Below are 17,396 nucleotides of genomic sequence, written 5' to 3'. Positions count from 1 at the left end.
CTTCATTATATGCGTTTTTTCAATATTGAAGTAGTCAACCAGCAATTCAACCTCTCTTTACTCATTGTTTCTTCAAAAGGATTTCGATTTTCATTATATTCATCATATGTGTTTTCTACCATAATCGAGATCGAGCAGTTTATATACAAAATTGTTTGATATTGATAATAGTTAACTAATAATAGAATATGAGAAAAAATTCTATCAAGTTCTAAAATTTACATACTTCTTATCTAATTAACTTTGATAATATCGATCAAACTAATACAATTAACACTAATTATCTCCTACAAAACAAATAAAACTTCTCTTAAAATACGAAACAAACTCAAAATGACGAACCATTTTATTACTGGTCCAACCTACAGTACAAATTAAATCGAAGTTGCAAAAAATATTAATTTCATTTTTCCAATAAATTTTTATTAAAAAGTAGCAAAGATTATCCATATAGGTTGATCCAACATTCTTTATACATTATCTACCCCCATCCCCCACATTTTTATTGGATTCCCATTTCCATCTACTTTTAGCTCACGATAACAACATAATAGAGATCTCCGACGACAACACATATTTCTCTTTCAATAACTTCATCATTAAACTTTATCTCCAAATCAAACCATCTCGTCTCGTATTTCTTTCCCATTTGATCTCATACTTGAAGAAAAACGTCAACAGTGTGCTATGTTTATATAGATAAGATATATTAGGAAATTGGTGCCCCTTGCTTGGTTGATGTTTTGTGTTGTCGCCCACTTTGTCCGGTACCAGGGATAACTCACAATACGTTTAAGCGTATTTGGTTTTACACCACATTTCAATGTTTGGATTGAGTCGATTAGAACACTAAAAAGTGAATATGTATCGATACAATAGAGTTGTGGGCGCATGTGTATATATGATTTTTTTAACTTGTGTACCATCATTCTTAAATTCGAAAAAATGTAAGTTTCTTCTTATAAAAGTCAAACTTTTATTTCCCAAAAAGATATTGAGACATCAACTATAACTTTACATGTGGCATTAAGGCACAAATTAGAAAATCATCATGTGTAAATGAAATAGCTTGTTCATGTAACCTTTGTTTAGACATTCTTTATACCATGTAAACATGCTCCCTCTACTTCCAAAATGGAGATTTGCTTAGGTGATGAAGATTTTATGGTGTTATAACTTTAAGAGAAATAATAAACATAACCTAAGGCGATAAGTTTAAAAATCTATTTTCATCAAAATATTCTTTTAAATTGAAACAAAAAATTATCTATTAAAAATGAAAAACAATTCCACTAGTCTAAAACATAATCGTAAGTATAATATATGTCTTGGTGACTTGATACTTGGTTAACTTCGTTCAAAGATAATATTTAAATATCATAAAAGTTTGCATTATTTAATAATAGATACCGTGGATGATAATTAATTTTTATTAAATGATCACAAAAAATAATGTTTTCTGTTTAGTTTAGACTAGTATAGATGTTCAACGCATATTATAATATAACTTGATTTAGAGTCAAAAGTGTGGAGTTCTTTCACATTAACAAAAAAAATTTAAAACCTACTTTAACTTGAAGTGATTTGGGAAATTATTACACAATATTCAACATCAATTTTATAAAATAAAAATGACCACTGATATTTATAATTTACTTGAAACCAATCCAATCAAATGATAGCCATATTGCGTGTGTATTAAACCATGTATGATTTTTTGTAATGAAAGGACAAGATATTCTTTACAAACAAAATTTGATTTATTTGATATGTTCCAAATGTAGGTTTTTCAAAACGAAGCCGTATGGGCTTTTGTTAAAATGCATTAAATAGTTGTACATTTATCAGTGGATTTTTTTATACGAAAAGATACGATTTTTTAAAGCACGTTAAATATATACCCAAATCAAGTATTATTTACAAGCGTAACCCCTTGCCACATTTTTAATTATCTCAAACAATCAAAACATTGTTAATATGATTTTTAAATGTTACTATCACCTTACATCAAGATAAAGTATTTATATGTTTTTTTGGATAAATCATGTAAGAGTATTTTTTGTAACCAAACTGAATAATAGTTTTGGTATATACTTTTACTTGTGAAGGATATATATAATTTAAAAGTTTATAATAACATGTTGATAAATGTTTAAACTTTAAATAATCAAGACAAAAACTGTTATTTATTATATCTTAATAAAAAATGAAAACTTAAGTATTATGTTGGCATATAGTGACAAGTAATATATTTAATAGGACGAACGATGAACAGACATACAAAATTAGGGTTTTTCATCACTTTAAAAAAAAGCTTAATGTTTACCCTTGTAACAAAAATTTGCGTCTTAATGAGTTTTAAATGTTAATAAGCAAGGTTTAAATATTTAGCTGAATATAACAGAAAAAGTTTCATTCTTTTTCCATGACATATCATTTTAACAATATAAAGCACAACTTTAATGTTAACAGAAAAAGTTTCTTTCCTTTTTCATGACATGTCATTTTAACAATATAAAGCAAGACTTTAATGTTCAACTGAAAATAACATATAAAGTTTCTTTCCTTTTTCATGACATGACATTTCAAAAGTTAATTACTCAATGTACGGTATAACTCAAGACAAGATAAATACAATTGATGTACATACTGACGTGACATTATATTTGGATCAAAGAACAATGGAAATTACATGTAAGATGACACGAAGGTTTTTTCTTCCTTTTAATCTTATGTTGAATGAAAGAATATGTGACAACACATAGTAGAGTCGTCGGCAACTTGTGTTCTTAGAACCCTTTGGTTCAGTTATGTCTTTAATTCATCATTAGTTCTCTTACGTCATTTGATCATTTGAAATAACTTGAGCTCTGATACCAACGGATGCAGTTTCGCATGCAATCAAATAGCTTGAGAACAAATGATTCAAAGACCGAAACCATAAAGCTTTCTTGACAAAACGCCAATTTTCACATAAACTTAATAATATTCAATTGCCTTTTACAATAACCAAAGACCCTTTAAGTAGATCCTAAGCCTACTATAATAGGAAACAAACTAGGAATTGTCAACTAAATCAAATATATAAAAGAAAAAGATAAATAATAAAATAAAGAGATAAAGAGATAAATTTAAAATAAAATAATAAGATATAATTTCTAGTTTTACGGGTCCCATTGCATCATAATATCTAGCAAATTATTTATTGAAAATAAAAATTAAACTTACAGAAATATGTGTTTATCAAAAATATATGGAAGTGAGATACCTTTTTAAACGGCAAAATCATGATCAGAAATATGTGTTTACCTTTTTTCCTTCTATTTTATCTTTTGGTAAATTTTTGTGGTGTGGATTTATATAATCTTTATTCCATTATAAAGCAAAGTGAATTTTTTTTTCACCATGCAATTAAATGGATCGAGAACAAATGATTAATCAAAGGCCGAAACCATAAAGGTTTTCTTGTTTTACGGCGAAATCATGGTCGGAAAAATTTTATATCATCTTTTTGCGGGTTCTAAACCAAACCCAAAAGGAGATTGTAACTGTAGACATGTTGGTGGTTGACAGGTTGTTGGGGGCAATCTCATTAGAGAATATTTCGTCGGATTTCATTGGAGCTGATGTTTACCATGAGGTTTCAATCTAAAATCGGGAGCTAAGAACCAAAATCGTCCCTTTGTTTGACCAAATCTGTTTTGGATCTTCAATTTATTTAAATATAGAAAGTGCTTTTAAGTGTAATGATTGTGTATCTCTTGTTTTGATCTGAATGGAGAAAAGAAAGAAGTAAGACAGGTGTGCAACGGAGAGAAGGACAATTAGAACAAAAAAAAAAAGTCAGGAAAAACCCATGACAGATAATCTTGTTTAGGGTTAATTATGAAATTTGGGTTGGATTGATCTTGACTTTCCAATCACTAAACTTGATGGTGGATGGATATGTGGGTAGGTGAGTGTGTTTGAATATGTATGAAGTAAGAGATTATGTGAAAGAATGAGTTTTTACTTCTTTTTTTTCCTTCTATTTTTTCTTTTGGTAAATTTTTGTGGTATGGATTTATATATTCTTTATTTCATTATAAAGCAAAGTGGCTTTTTTTCCCCACCATTATACCATTGAATGCCAAACTTACCTTCTTCATTTAGTTCTCTTACGTCATTTGAAATAGCTTGACCTCTGATACCAACTGATGCAGTTTCGCATGCAATCAAATGGCTCGAGAACAAATGATTAATCAAAGACCGAAACCATAAAGGTTTTTTTGTTTTACGGCGAAATCATGGTCGGAAAAATTTTATATCATCTTTTTGCGGGCTCTAAACCAAACCCAAAAAGCGATTGTAATTGTAGAGTGTAGACATGTTGGTGGTTAACAGGTTGTTGAGGGCAATCTCAATAGAGAATATTTCGTCGGATTTCATTGGAGTTGATGTTTACCCTAAGGTTTCAATATAAAATCGGGTGCTAAGGACCAAAATCATCCCTTTGTTTGACCAGATCTGATTTAGATCTTTAATTTATTTAAACATAGAAAGTGATTTCGAAATGATTGTGTATGTTGCAAGAGAAGGGCGATTAGGACGAAAAAAATCAGAAAAAATTACTTCTTTGACCGATAATCTTTGGGTTGGGTTATTTATAATTTTTGGGTTGGTTTGATTTTGATTTTCAAATCACTTGAACTTGACGGTGGATGTATAGGTGGGTAGGTGGGTATGGTTTGATATATATGAAGGAAAATGAGAGATTATGTGGAGGGTGGGTTTATATAATAACAGATAATGGATACGAGTAATGGTATTTAATGTCATATTTTTGTGTATGTGTATATTAGTTTTGTATTTTTGTTTATAACAAATTTTTTAGTTTTTGTAGTATTAATAGTGAATGAAAAATGAAAGACCGTTACGTATAAAATAATGAGATTCAGTGTTGGTCACGCATTTATCTAACTGCTCTATTATGATCATCAACAAGTTTTATGATGTAAGAATGGTCAAAGTTTGGTCCATACAAATTTGCTTTTATCAAAATTACCACAAAAGCGAATATATTTATCAGGAAAAAATTACATTTTTTGTCACTGAACTTGACACGTTTTGCACTTTTCGTCCTTAAAGTGAAAAAATAGCAAAAAAAACCTTAAACTTGACACTTTTTTCCCTTTTCGTCCCCGCGATAACAATGTTAGTTTTTCTCCGTTAAGTTTCCAACGTTCATTAGTTTTTTTGTTCATTTTTCTCCTTCCCATTTTATTCACTTTTTTTCGTTTTGAGAATTTCAAAAAACCGCCTGATGGTGTATAAACCGAATTTGAAAGTAGAGTAAGAAACATATTATAATTTACGAGAGATAGTGCACGCGCGTTACAGCGGTAAGATGGTGGGGTGGTAGATAATAAGAGGTGATAGGGCATAGAGTGTGATAGCCAAATGCCTTAGTCGTACCCCCTCGAATTTGAAAATTCGTCGAAAGTATATCGAATGACATCTCTTTTGAAAGAGTACGAAATTTTAAGAACACCCATACAATTTTTATAATTTATCGATATACGGTTTTTGAGATAAAAGATCTTGAATAAATTAGAGAAATAAAATGATTTATGGAGGAGAGAGAAAAAAATGAGTGGTTGATATTTGAGAAGAGAGAAAAAAATGAGTAGTTGAGATTTAAGGGTATTATAGGTATATTAGGTAGAAATGTTTAAATTAATGAATAAAAAATAGAGGCAATTTAGGTACTTCAATTCATCTTTTGAGAATTTCAAAAAAAAGGGTGTTCCTTTATAATATAGTATTATATATATTTTATATATATATACTTTCAAAATATATTTATTATATAAATATCACAATATACTTAACAAAAGAATTATTGTATAACTATGAGTTGGTTTGATAGTTTATAAAGTTCAATAATAAAAAATGTTAGAAAAATAATTTACATATATATGTTTTATTAAATATGATGATAAGAATATAATACTAATTTTAATAATACTAAAAGTATGAATATTTATTGGTAGAGATGACATATTATGTGTTTAATTTTATTTATTTATCGTGTTAATTGTATTTTATGTAATTTTCTCGTTCAATAAATCATCATGTGTTCATAGATATTCGTGTTTTCTTTGTATTATTTGTTAACAACTCTACTCAATCAATAGTTTTTTTTAAGATTCGTTGACATAGCTAGGTAGTTTTGACATTTTCAAAAATTAAAAAAAATTGATTAAAGGAAAGGACGAAAAGTGACAAAAAAATAAAAACAACTAACGAACATTGGCAACTTTAACGGAGAAAAACTAACACCGTTATTGCAGGGACTAAAAGTGAAAAAAGTGTCAACTTTAGGGGATTTTTTTGCTATTTTTTCACTTTAGAGATGAAAAGTGCAAAATGTATCAAGTTGAAGGATGAAAAATGTGATTTTCTCCTTTGTCAGCCGTGTCTAATGACACTGACACATAGCAATGTAATCCAATTTGATAACATAGAGAAGTAACCTTTCTCAAACTACAACATTCAGGTCAATGGTGGCTCGAATTGCAACCTTTCATTTACATATATACAATGCCTTCTACATACAATGAGTACAAAGGTTACAACAGTGGTAATGAATAGAGCGTGCGAAGAGTCAAAACGTGTTTCCAAAAATGCAAAAGAAACTTCCTGGCAACTTTACAGGTTGCTTCCCTTCTCTCCATTCTCATTCTCTATTACAATTCCATTCCGTTCTAATATCTTGTACTACCAAAAGCCTCCTAGAAGTTTTTATTTTTGTGATGTAGTATCTTCTAAGAAAGTGAACAGAGTTTTTTTGAACCTCCGAGCTAAATCAACAACCTCTGATTCCCTAGTCTGCTTGGTCTTGGTGTCAGACTGCAACTGCCATTTGTCTTGTCTGGATACTCTGTGAGCAATGTCAACCGCCAAGCAGGCCATGCCACTTGGATTTGTAAGAACGCGTAATACTGGTATCGAGTATTGGGAATGAGATGCAAGTCTATTTAAAAGGATGAGCGCCTCACGAATTAGCAATGTTCTGCAATAATGAAAACAAATGTCAACAACGGGAACCCTAGAGATCACGAATTAGAACCCATTTACCTAGGCTTTAGGTCGATTCTGGTTATGTTTTATTTTTCAAGGGAGAATCGAAACAATTAGCTTCAAAGAAAACAGGTTAAACAGGTTATGCATTATTTAGGTTGATTCAGGTTAAACAGGTTCAACTAACTAAAAATAAATCTTATAAATCAATATAAGTTAAAAAACAAAAATATACTACTGTTCAAATAAAGGCGTATAAATCTCCTAAAAGGTCCAGGGGTGTTTCAGATCAAACCCCCATGTACAAAAACATTACATTGTACTCATCACCTATCAAGATGCACCCATTTTTCCACCTCTAAATACATCGGAAACAAAGTTGGTAAACACTGAATTACCTTTCTTTGAAAGCATCAGAGGGTTGAATACTCTCAGATGCTTCTACATCAATTTCAGACGCGACAATCTGCAGAATCAAATGAAGAAAATTGGTCCTTTTTGGAAGATTACTTCCCAGCAAAACTTCGAAGCCAAGTCTCCCTGATGATGCCAAGAGAGCCAGCAGAATGATGGCCTTCCGCTGAAGTTTTAAAACCTAAATGGTATAAAATAATTAACTAAACAACAGCTTTCATAAAATAAGTTCCTTCCGGTTGCGGTTGACGCACTTGATGTCATTGGTTTAGTATCAGTCTCTTTCTAGCCTACAGAAGATGTGCTGGCTATCGTGAGGAATTCAGAGTTTGGTTACTTGGTATTATAGCAATCATATTAAAACTTAAATTATGATAAGATTAATTTAAAAGGACATTAACTAGTTAACTAGAGTCTAGAGAAGGCTAAAAAAAGATTATTTGATATGACATTTATAATATCCGACCAACTTACATATGAATGTGTCGTTTCAGTTAAGTGTTGACGTGTTGTAATTAATATTTAACAAACCAAAGAGGTTAAATAACAATATAACGTAAAAGTAAACGAGCCTAATGGATCTATTGAGTCCAAACTCCGAAGTCATCCCAAGTGTACTTTTAAGTTTTAACTACTAACAAACCAAAATTAATTTATTCAAAAGATTAGACTAATATCGAAAGAATATAACTTTTTTAATCATATTTGAACTGAAACTTGAACACATTAGTTATATATATAATATAACTTTTTGTTCAGCATAACAATTTGAACGATTTGACCAGTTATCCAACCCATCTAACCAGATCATTTTGCCACCTCTGGCACATATGCAAAGATATAGACTAAAGATCAGATAGTATCAGGTATTAGCATAGCTTACCAAGGTTGTCAATGCACCATTATCAGGACAAGCTAAACAATCAGCTAAGCCTTCTAGTATAGCACCTGAACAGTGAGATGTAAGAGGAGTTTCAGCACTCGTGGTTGGGACTCCAGCACTTGTCCCCTCTTCTTTACAAGAGGAGCAGAACATCGACATTAAGCTTGGACCTTTACATGAAAACAAATTTCTATTATAAAAACGTAACTCAATTGTTTTCAGTGAAGAATTAATATCACAAAATCATTTAAAAACAAGAAACGTCCTAAAACAATAGATAAAAACTATATAAGATTAACATTAACTATTAACATTATCTCAAAGAATCATACCATGATAATTAAATCACCAACGATTTTCTAATACATTACTCCAAAGATGACATCTAAGAATGCAATCATTATATGTATATAAATATATAAAATGTACTTCGAGTCAGGGATAAATCTTTCACAACTTTAGCACCAAAGTATACTCGTCGTATATAAGACATACGGTATATAAACAGATCTAGGACTAAGGGAAAAAATAAATATGGTGCATCAGAGAATGCCTACGATATGAAAGTCGACTTACCTAAAAAACGAAGTAAAGGAAGCTCACTCTATTAAAATTTCAACGATTAAGTAGAAATAGAAAGATGATCTTACAATTTAGCAGGAGATAGAGAAGATATACGGTTTGTTTTTGCACACCAAGCCCAGCTTCTTTTCGTAACAGCTGAGAGATACTTTGAAACACTGCTACCTCTCCATACCTACCTTGAGTAAAATTAACAGAGTGAATGTAAGGAAGGGTATAACAAATTGCGACAACCTAAATTGCAGAGTGGCAATTTCGAACCTATTTTTACTTGTAAATTAATTCAGGTTATTATTTATAATTAACGGGTAAACGAAAAAAACAACTTGATAGGAAGGTTACATGGGTCCAAAGTCGCCCAAAGCATACTTTCAATGCATAAATCCACCTAAATCACTTTACTAAAAAAAGTATATTCTTAACTTCAAATTGATAAATATGTGACATGCTAACTCTTTCAAGAGTTCCTTTTTAGTACAACAAAAAAAATTCCGTGTCAACCTGGCCCAACAAAATTCCCATTTTGACCCGAAACATTTCTGACCCGACACATAACCCACCCATCCATCTTGCCGCATCTATCAAACAGCCAATGAAACTTACATCTTCCTTTCCGCATAAGCATCAGTTCTCAAAAGAAGAATATTCATAATAGAAATTGCCTCCACTCTTATAATTTCTTCTCTATGTTGTGTGGCAACTTGATTCATCATTTTAAAAAAAGAAAACCATTTCGAATGAGAAATCAATGGCAAGGATTCATCCCTCAAGGTGTCCTCATTCCAAATCGTTGTAGCACCTATCAACTTTGTGAGAACCGAATGATGTGAATTAGTAGTCTCTTGGGTAATCTCACACAGCAGATGTCCCATTTCAGTATGTTTTTCGGAGCTTCTATTCACGTTGGAAGGGTCATTAATAATGACATTGTCCCTGAGCACAGTACACTGGAGAGATCAAATCAGAGTTCATAAGGCAGAGATCATCACGACCCAAAACAAAAAATAAATACGATAAAACAGGACCTTTGAAAAAGCAATAAATAGACTGAGGAATTTAAAGAAAATTAGATAGATTCTCTTTGTGTTTACAGCTTACTTTAACCTAATTTCCAGCTTTTGTACTCCCATCTCATAAGATGTGTATCCTTTTTTCACAAGAATGTTCGTGTTGGTTCATTTATGGGTTAAATGCTTAAATAATCAGAATTGGTCAAGCACTCAAACAACCGATTATCTAATTATTGCAAATTCAGACAACAAAAGGAACATCCAAACACTATCTCCCAGTTACCCATGTGATTACACCGTATTATTCTAAGTCACATAATTACTTTCAAAATGCACATCCAAACGTCTTATTAAACAAAAACCGTTTGTAAAATGTTTGTAGATCTAGAATTACTCAAAAACAAAAACATGAATCAAACAAACAAGAAGTCCACAAAGAGACCAACCAAGGGAGAATTAACAAAAAGAAGTAATAGTAACTTATTAAACATAAACATATGCACGCCATATTCTTAGGATCGAGAAAATATACCTGCTGCGTAATCTGTTTTCCATACTCAGTATATTTTTCAAAACCACATGCAGTACGCAAAGAGAACTATGAGCAACAGTCATCTGTTGAACAAAACATTGATTTATTAAGCAAAGATAATGCAAATAAGAAGAATAACGGCAATCAAATCCTAATGAAAATTAATTTTTCATAATAACAATGCACAACGAAAATAAGATGATTAGCCTCTCTGATTAACATTTGATATTCTGGTGTGCTAGGGTTTGTATTATACTCACATTTTGAAGACAACAGAGGTCAGACAAAGCTGCTAAAAAATCACCCAATCCTCGTATATCATAACTAATCTGCACATGTGATCATTGTTACAATATTCAGCAAAGAAACATATTTGCACATGTTATAAGAATAATAATTCATGCATACTTCACTAAAGAATATACAATAAATTGAACAATATGATAAAATTGATAATGTACAAAAAAGAATAGAGTGACATTAATGTGGCATGGAGTAAAAGTCTAAAATCATGGATCATTAAGAAGCGTCCACCACAGAAAAGGAATACAGTAAAGTTGTTAGCCCACTAATTTAACCAGAATTAAATAAGCCAGCACAATCTCGATAACCAAGCTAAGGCACATCATCTGGCAACAGGACAAGGAAATTAACATAGGACAATGAAATTAACATAGGACAATGAATTCAATATATCTTATATGATTGCTCTTCGAGCCAGTGTATTTCATTGCTTAGCTTTTATCTTTGTTCCATTGTTCCTTCAACCAAGATCTTATACCATTTTCAGTCCACCCATGTGGCCATGTCCACTGATCCGTATCGCCTAAATTAGTCATGTGCATGACACATAACTGATTTTAGATAAATTGCTGAACAAAATAGTGTCATCCACTTATACAGCATACCTGTAGTTGCAAATGGGTTGATCATCAATCAGGCAACTCGAGCTCTCAATCTACTTACATTTTATCGACCTAAGTATACAAATGTGAGCTCCAAAAGTATAACCACTTAAGTTAGCACTGATAAGAATTTTGCCACAAATTGTTATCCAAGTAGTTCTCATCCCCGTTAATGTGTTTATACTGTATTTATGACTTTACGTACAGTCAAATTTTGGTGCATGGTTTTGGATCGAGCTCATATAAAGCTAGTTTCATAAAAAATATAACTATGTTACATCTCAAGGCTATCAATTTCAAAAAATAACTTTTCAAGCTCCGAGATCAAATTTGCATTTCAATCCGGACTTTAGCCAATGTAAATGAATATGTAGAATTGAATATCATGTGCCAAGCCTTCAAGCAGTAACTAGATTTAACTGCAACCATGGGGTGAACTGGAGAAGGTATGAAATTAGCCATTCATAAAAGAGTGCAATATTGATAGCCACATGATTTAAAATGCAGATCATGTAACAGCTTGAGTAAGAAATTATTAATTCACTCCATCATATATCAGTCAGAAAATCATTTTAATTAAGTGGGGAAAGTAGAAAATTTATTGTCACTTTTCAGCCAAATCTCATACAGAACATAAGAGTTTTTGAATTAAAATGAGCAGCTTTCATGTTATTTGGGAAAATTTTGAGCAAGAATACCTATGGAGGCATCTTATGTAGAAATTTGCCAGTTCTAAGACAACATAAAATATGACGATGAATAAGGCTACTTCACAAGGATTTCGAACTTAAACAGGATCAAACTCAGATAATTCAAAACTCAAAATATAACAAAAGCAAAAGGCCAGAATAACATAAGTTGCTAGAACCACTAATTGAAGACTAAACCAGGAATCACGGTCTAAATATGTGAGGGATCACGAGTATCATACATAATCAGACAAAACTAAATAAATTCATGTATGATTGGAAATCACTGGAAAAGCTACCTTCAACAAATACTACTAAGCGTGAAATCTAAAACATTTATACTATTCTACACCAATCCTACCAAATATAACCTCTCAAAAAGCCAGGAATAAAAAAAAAGTATAAACTAATACCTACCTTTGTTAATGTTAAGTAGAATTGAGACACTTTTGCAGCTTCAAGAGCCTGAATGCCATGTTTTGGAGCCATGTCCGTTTTTGTAGTCTCCTTAGATGATACGTTTAGACCTAAGTATCCAAAAAGGAACTGTAAGTCTGCTTCACAGGCCACCAACAACTTAGAAACAAGGTTACTTTTTGGTTGTTGGTAACTTCGCGAATCCCAAAAACCAGCCAACTTTCTTGAAACGAATACATTCTTCCGTATTGTCGAGTCCATCAACAAGGCATGGTCATCAGTCGGTTTGGCATGCTCATCATTTGACAAGGCATGTTCATCAGTCTGAACCCCCACCGCCTTGCCTAATCAAAATAAAGGAACTCCAGGTAAATAACAAATCAAAATTATATTAACAAAAACTAATGAAAAGACAATCGGAAACAAGAAGAAATTAAACCATGTAAATCTACGTCAGGAGTGATTGGCCAAAGGGACATAACAGGTGAATTGCATTAGTTGATGGATCAGGTCATGTCAGGTAGGTTAAAAAATCAAAACATGTAAATATGATATCTTCATATATACATTTTTCAATAATAATCTAAACCTTATAATTAAAATGATTTGACTTTTCTGCAAAACAAATAGAGCATTGGCAACTTCCTACCAGTTTTCTCTGTATCCTTATACTTTTCTTGCTTACTGTGTCTCCTGCTAGAGATAGCAGTATAACACAAGACCAAAATTGACCCATAATAGATTATTTCTAGTAGAGACCGAACTTTCTACCCATTATACGTAAACACGTCGACATTTCACTTTACATGTTAAAACTTCTACAAAATACATACTGTAAAGTGCATCTCCAACTAACAATTGGTCCACTAAATTCATAGAGCTATACAGATTATTTGATCTGAGTACCTTTAGCCCTGAGAAGAATGACAGAATTGTCTTCAATAAGATCTTTAGATTTCCTGCCACATTAACTAGTGTAAATATCAAAACAGTGGAATGCAATCGTAGTACAAAAAAAAATATATAAAACGCACACACCATAACATCAGCTAAGTCAAATTGTTATAACCTTGTAATTCATCTGCAGTGTTGCAAAGTAAATAGACATGACATGATCCTGTTTGCCTAAAGAACAAGCATTTACAAAGCCATAACTGACGTGAAAAATGTATCACCAATTGATACAGCTTCATGTTTCCTCTATAATTTAACAAGACATGGTTGGTTATTCTACGTGTATCAAATATGCCCGTGCCAAAAAAAGAAGTAATCTATAGGATTTACATAAAGTTTAGTAAATTAAGTGATTAAATTTCTACATAAGTTGAAAAAAAATCTTAAAAAAAAAACATTGCCTTGTGACCAGCACAAGCACAATAGGACTCATTTCCTAATAACTAAGCTCTCAAGTTAAGATATTAAACAAACTTGACACATAAAGTCTATTTCCCACAAGTACATTGCTCTTTTGGTGATTTGAGTACTTGACAACAGTCACAAACACACACCACTTGCAGCTTTTCCTTATCAAGTCATTTTATACAAAAAGTCATAGATTTCCAAATAGTTAAAATTCCAGCTACCCCTGCACACATGTCGAGCTTTCAACAGTTGAGTTCGTACTCAAGTACGGTTAAACTTAGGGAAACTTGATGAGTTTGAGTTCAAGTGCGAAGGCAAGCTTGAATTGAGACATATGACAAATAAAGCTGTGAGAAGGTAGAGGACCATATAAAATATTCTAGGCCAGAAAAAATTCAAAAAAAGGATGATGGGCAAAATCCATGAATGGAGGTGGTAAATCAAATTAAATTCATATTAGATACGCACTTTAGAATTGAACAGTATGAAGATAGCCCCATTAAGCTGCATCAAGAAACTTAAAGAATCTATATCACTGTAGAGAGACAACCCTGGTGGAAGTTGAACAAAATTTTTGGAGGGGGGAATTTGATTATAAAGTATTTAAAGTTTGGTAGGCTAAATTTTTTAGAATTCAATAAGCAAAAAAAAAGTAACTTTTTAATCGCCAACTTAAATTAAGTGTGTGATCTCGTCTTACTCTACAAAATATGTCAAGGATTTCGACTAATGGTATATAAATGTAATTACAAATTAAAAAAAATACTATACAATAATTGTTAAATATAGTCTTGCAATTTTTTATAACTAAAATATTGTCCAACTATATATAGTTGTAGGTACTGTAGATATGCATTATTGTTTAAGTATAATAAATAGTAAACAGCTTAGATGTATAGAGAATGAGGTTACACACAGGAACAAAACTCAAGCACTATCGCCGCCAAGAGTTGAAATAGATTATTGTAAACCAACTGATCCAGCCAGCTTTGTGTAAAAGTTTTGCAAAATACTATAACCCGAATAGAATCCCTTATAAAATATATGGATAGCATTATGACACATGGATAGCAATGCATTAAGGCGGACATAGAGCAACAAAATTTAGATCTATTTTGTATGTTTCACAAACCCATCATGAAGAGTTGATAGCTTAACTATGAAGATGCTTATAGCATGATGAAAGAAACCGCTATTACTCACAGATTTGGCGTTTTTGTTGGTAAAGCTCCTGCCTCTATAGATCCATTTACTGGAAAAACCGATCTATAATGCTTCTCCTTCTTCTCTCTATCCTTCCTAAGCTCCAAACACTCTTGTTCCTGGCAATAGATAATCAATTATTAATTACCACTCCATCAGATGTATGAAATTCAAGATATAACATGCACTACAGTTCCACAACTGGCACTTGAAAAGATCAACTGTTATAAGCCAGAAATTTTGTAACATGCATATATGCGAAGCCTTTTGAAGAATAATACCGTATATAACAATATGTATAATGTTTACTGTTTAGCGTTAGGTATAACAATGATCCCACATACGAATTCCCATGTGACATCCAAACAAAACAAGAACCCTGAAAAGAGCTTAACCACAAACACGAAGCAGACAATCCAATCATCTCAACATGTCCTACTCTAGTCATCCTAACTAGTAACTGTACCATTCTGAGATCAGTGGTAGGAACACGCACATGAGCTGATTTCAACTTCCACTCGTTTTCATATGATTTCAAAACTATACATGTTGGAATGTTAACTAGTCTATGGTACATAAACTTTAATCAAGATTCAAGAACATACTTTATACGTATTTATACACAATAAGAAAAATAAGAACTAAAACAAAACATACCAAGTTAGTTAGCTGTTTCGACACTCTCCCCAGCTCGTCCTGCAAAAAAAAAAATCAAATCAAAATAGGACCAAACACACCAAAATGTATCCAACTTTCTAACCGTCTTTTTTCTTATATCAAATTTTCAACGCATTGCAATTATATTCATCCAGTTAGCACCACTTCATCAAGTAATCAGTACTTTTTGTTGACATGGCAATTGGCATGGCCTCCATATAAGTTGCGGGGTCATCAAAACAAGTGTCGTATCAGTGTTACCGGATTACAAGTTATGGGAGGTCACATAAATACAATCACAATAGCAACAAATTTTAAATTTTGATAAATGCATAAACGAAATTTGATAAGCCGAAAACATATAAATTAAAAAAGATATTACACTAGGCCACACCGCGCAGTTAGCCACGCAAACACATGTACACAATGCAGTAATATTACTTTATCAACTGATAAATAATTTATAAGTAATCAAATGAAATGATATAAACCTTCAAGCGATCAATTTCCTTCTGTTTCCAACTATCATTATCGACTTCATTCAACCGAAAAGTTTCATTAATTGCGTTAGGGAAATCGAAAGCCTTATCAAAGAAATGATTATGAGTAGTGACTTCTATTACTCTCTGAGACAACTCTCTAGGGGGAGAATAACTGATCGGCGGCGGTGGTGGCCGGAATAGTTGTGGTGGCTGTGGTTGTGATTGAATAGGTGGTCGGCATAGTGGTAATTGCGGTGGTGGTTGCGGCGGTGGTAGTTGTGGCATAGTGGTTGCGGTGGGGACGGCTTCGGCGGCTTCAATTGCTTTTACGATGAATTCGTCATCCCACATTTCGAAATCTTGATCGTCTTCCATTTTTATTGATTAATTTGATTTGATTTTGGATTGAATTAAAATGAAATACAGATTTTGTGATTAGAATGGTTTTGGGGGGAAACAAATACAGACCTACTTTACTACTCGCTTGCCCCCTTTGCTCACTCAGTTTAATTATAATGAAAAGAAAAGAGAAGATAGTATAAGAAAAGAGAAGAGACAAAAAGTTTCCCTTCACAATCTCAGGCAATATTGACAGGAAAATTTTATATAAAAAATGGTCAGTTTTTCCTTTCTTCCCCTTTTCTATTATTTTATAAACAGAATTCAAGAATGTAAAAATAAAAAATTTCCTATCCTTTCTTTTCTTACACTTTGAAAAAAAAACTCAATAATATAAGTGGATTTTAAGTTTTAACTCAAGGGAATTTATGAAGAAAGATATTATTATAGTATTATAGTTACTTAGTTAAGGTTGTTAAGATTTTGATCTTTCTTTGTAAAACTCAATCGACTCGTCCAAAAATTTAGATTCGGATCTGGATTCGGAACAGCTTTTTCACAAGTTAGGTTTGGTTAAATCAGACTAAAACTCAGTAAATATTCGGGTCAGCTTCAAAATATATTTGAATTTGCATAAAACATAGAAGCATGTATATAAAATTTCAATCTATGGTTTTAGAAATTTGTTTTGTTTGACCTTAATATACTTAAAAAAAATACAATATGTGATTATTAAGCTATTTTAATTTTAATATATTAACATATAAAATGATTTATGAACGTACTTTTATTGTTGGTTAGTTATATTGTCTAACTAATAAGATTTTTATCGTTTTACAATCAACAATTTTCTTACTAT

General features: G+C 31.7%; 1 protein-coding gene across 1 annotated transcript; it reads right to left on the bottom strand.

Annotated features, from left to right (window-relative positions):
- Positions 1-6,533: 6,533 nt before the first annotated feature.
- LOC122593672 (protein SENSITIVE TO UV 2) lies at positions 6,534-16,573 on the bottom strand. The gene is made up of 12 exons (XM_043766114.1): positions 16,208-16,573; positions 15,717-15,755; positions 15,060-15,178; positions 13,401-13,453; positions 12,495-12,838; positions 10,744-10,812; positions 10,484-10,566; positions 9,545-9,874; positions 9,010-9,116; positions 8,360-8,529; positions 7,461-7,657; positions 6,534-7,054 (listed from the first exon to the last, which is right to left on the bottom strand). Exons 1-12 carry the CDS (start codon positions 16,571-16,573, stop codon positions 6,784-6,786), a joined length of 2,148 nt encoding a protein of 715 aa, XP_043622049.1. The 3' UTR covers positions 6,534-6,783.
- Positions 16,574-17,396: the final 823 nt, after the last annotated feature.

This window comes from Erigeron canadensis, chromosome 1 (assembly GCF_010389155.1).
Source record: "Erigeron canadensis isolate Cc75 chromosome 1, C_canadensis_v1, whole genome shotgun sequence".
Taxonomy (NCBI): domain Eukaryota; kingdom Viridiplantae; phylum Streptophyta; class Magnoliopsida; order Asterales; family Asteraceae; genus Erigeron; species Erigeron canadensis.
Note: the sequence above shows the minus strand (reverse complement) of the source record. Positions and strands in the feature narration are given on the sequence as shown.

Coding starts and splice junctions, on each gene's coding strand:
- LOC122593672 (XM_043766114.1), bottom strand. CDS start 16,573: ATGGAAGACGATCAAGATTTCGAAATGTGGGATGACGAATTCATCGTA. Junction 15,756..16,207: donor AGGAAATTGATCGCTTGAAG/GTTTATATCATT, acceptor TTTTTTTTGCAG/GACGAGCTGGGGAGAGTGTC. Junction 10,813..12,494: donor TCTACTTAACATTAACAAAG/GTAGGTATTAGT, acceptor TCACATGTGCAG/ATTAGTTATGATATACGAGG.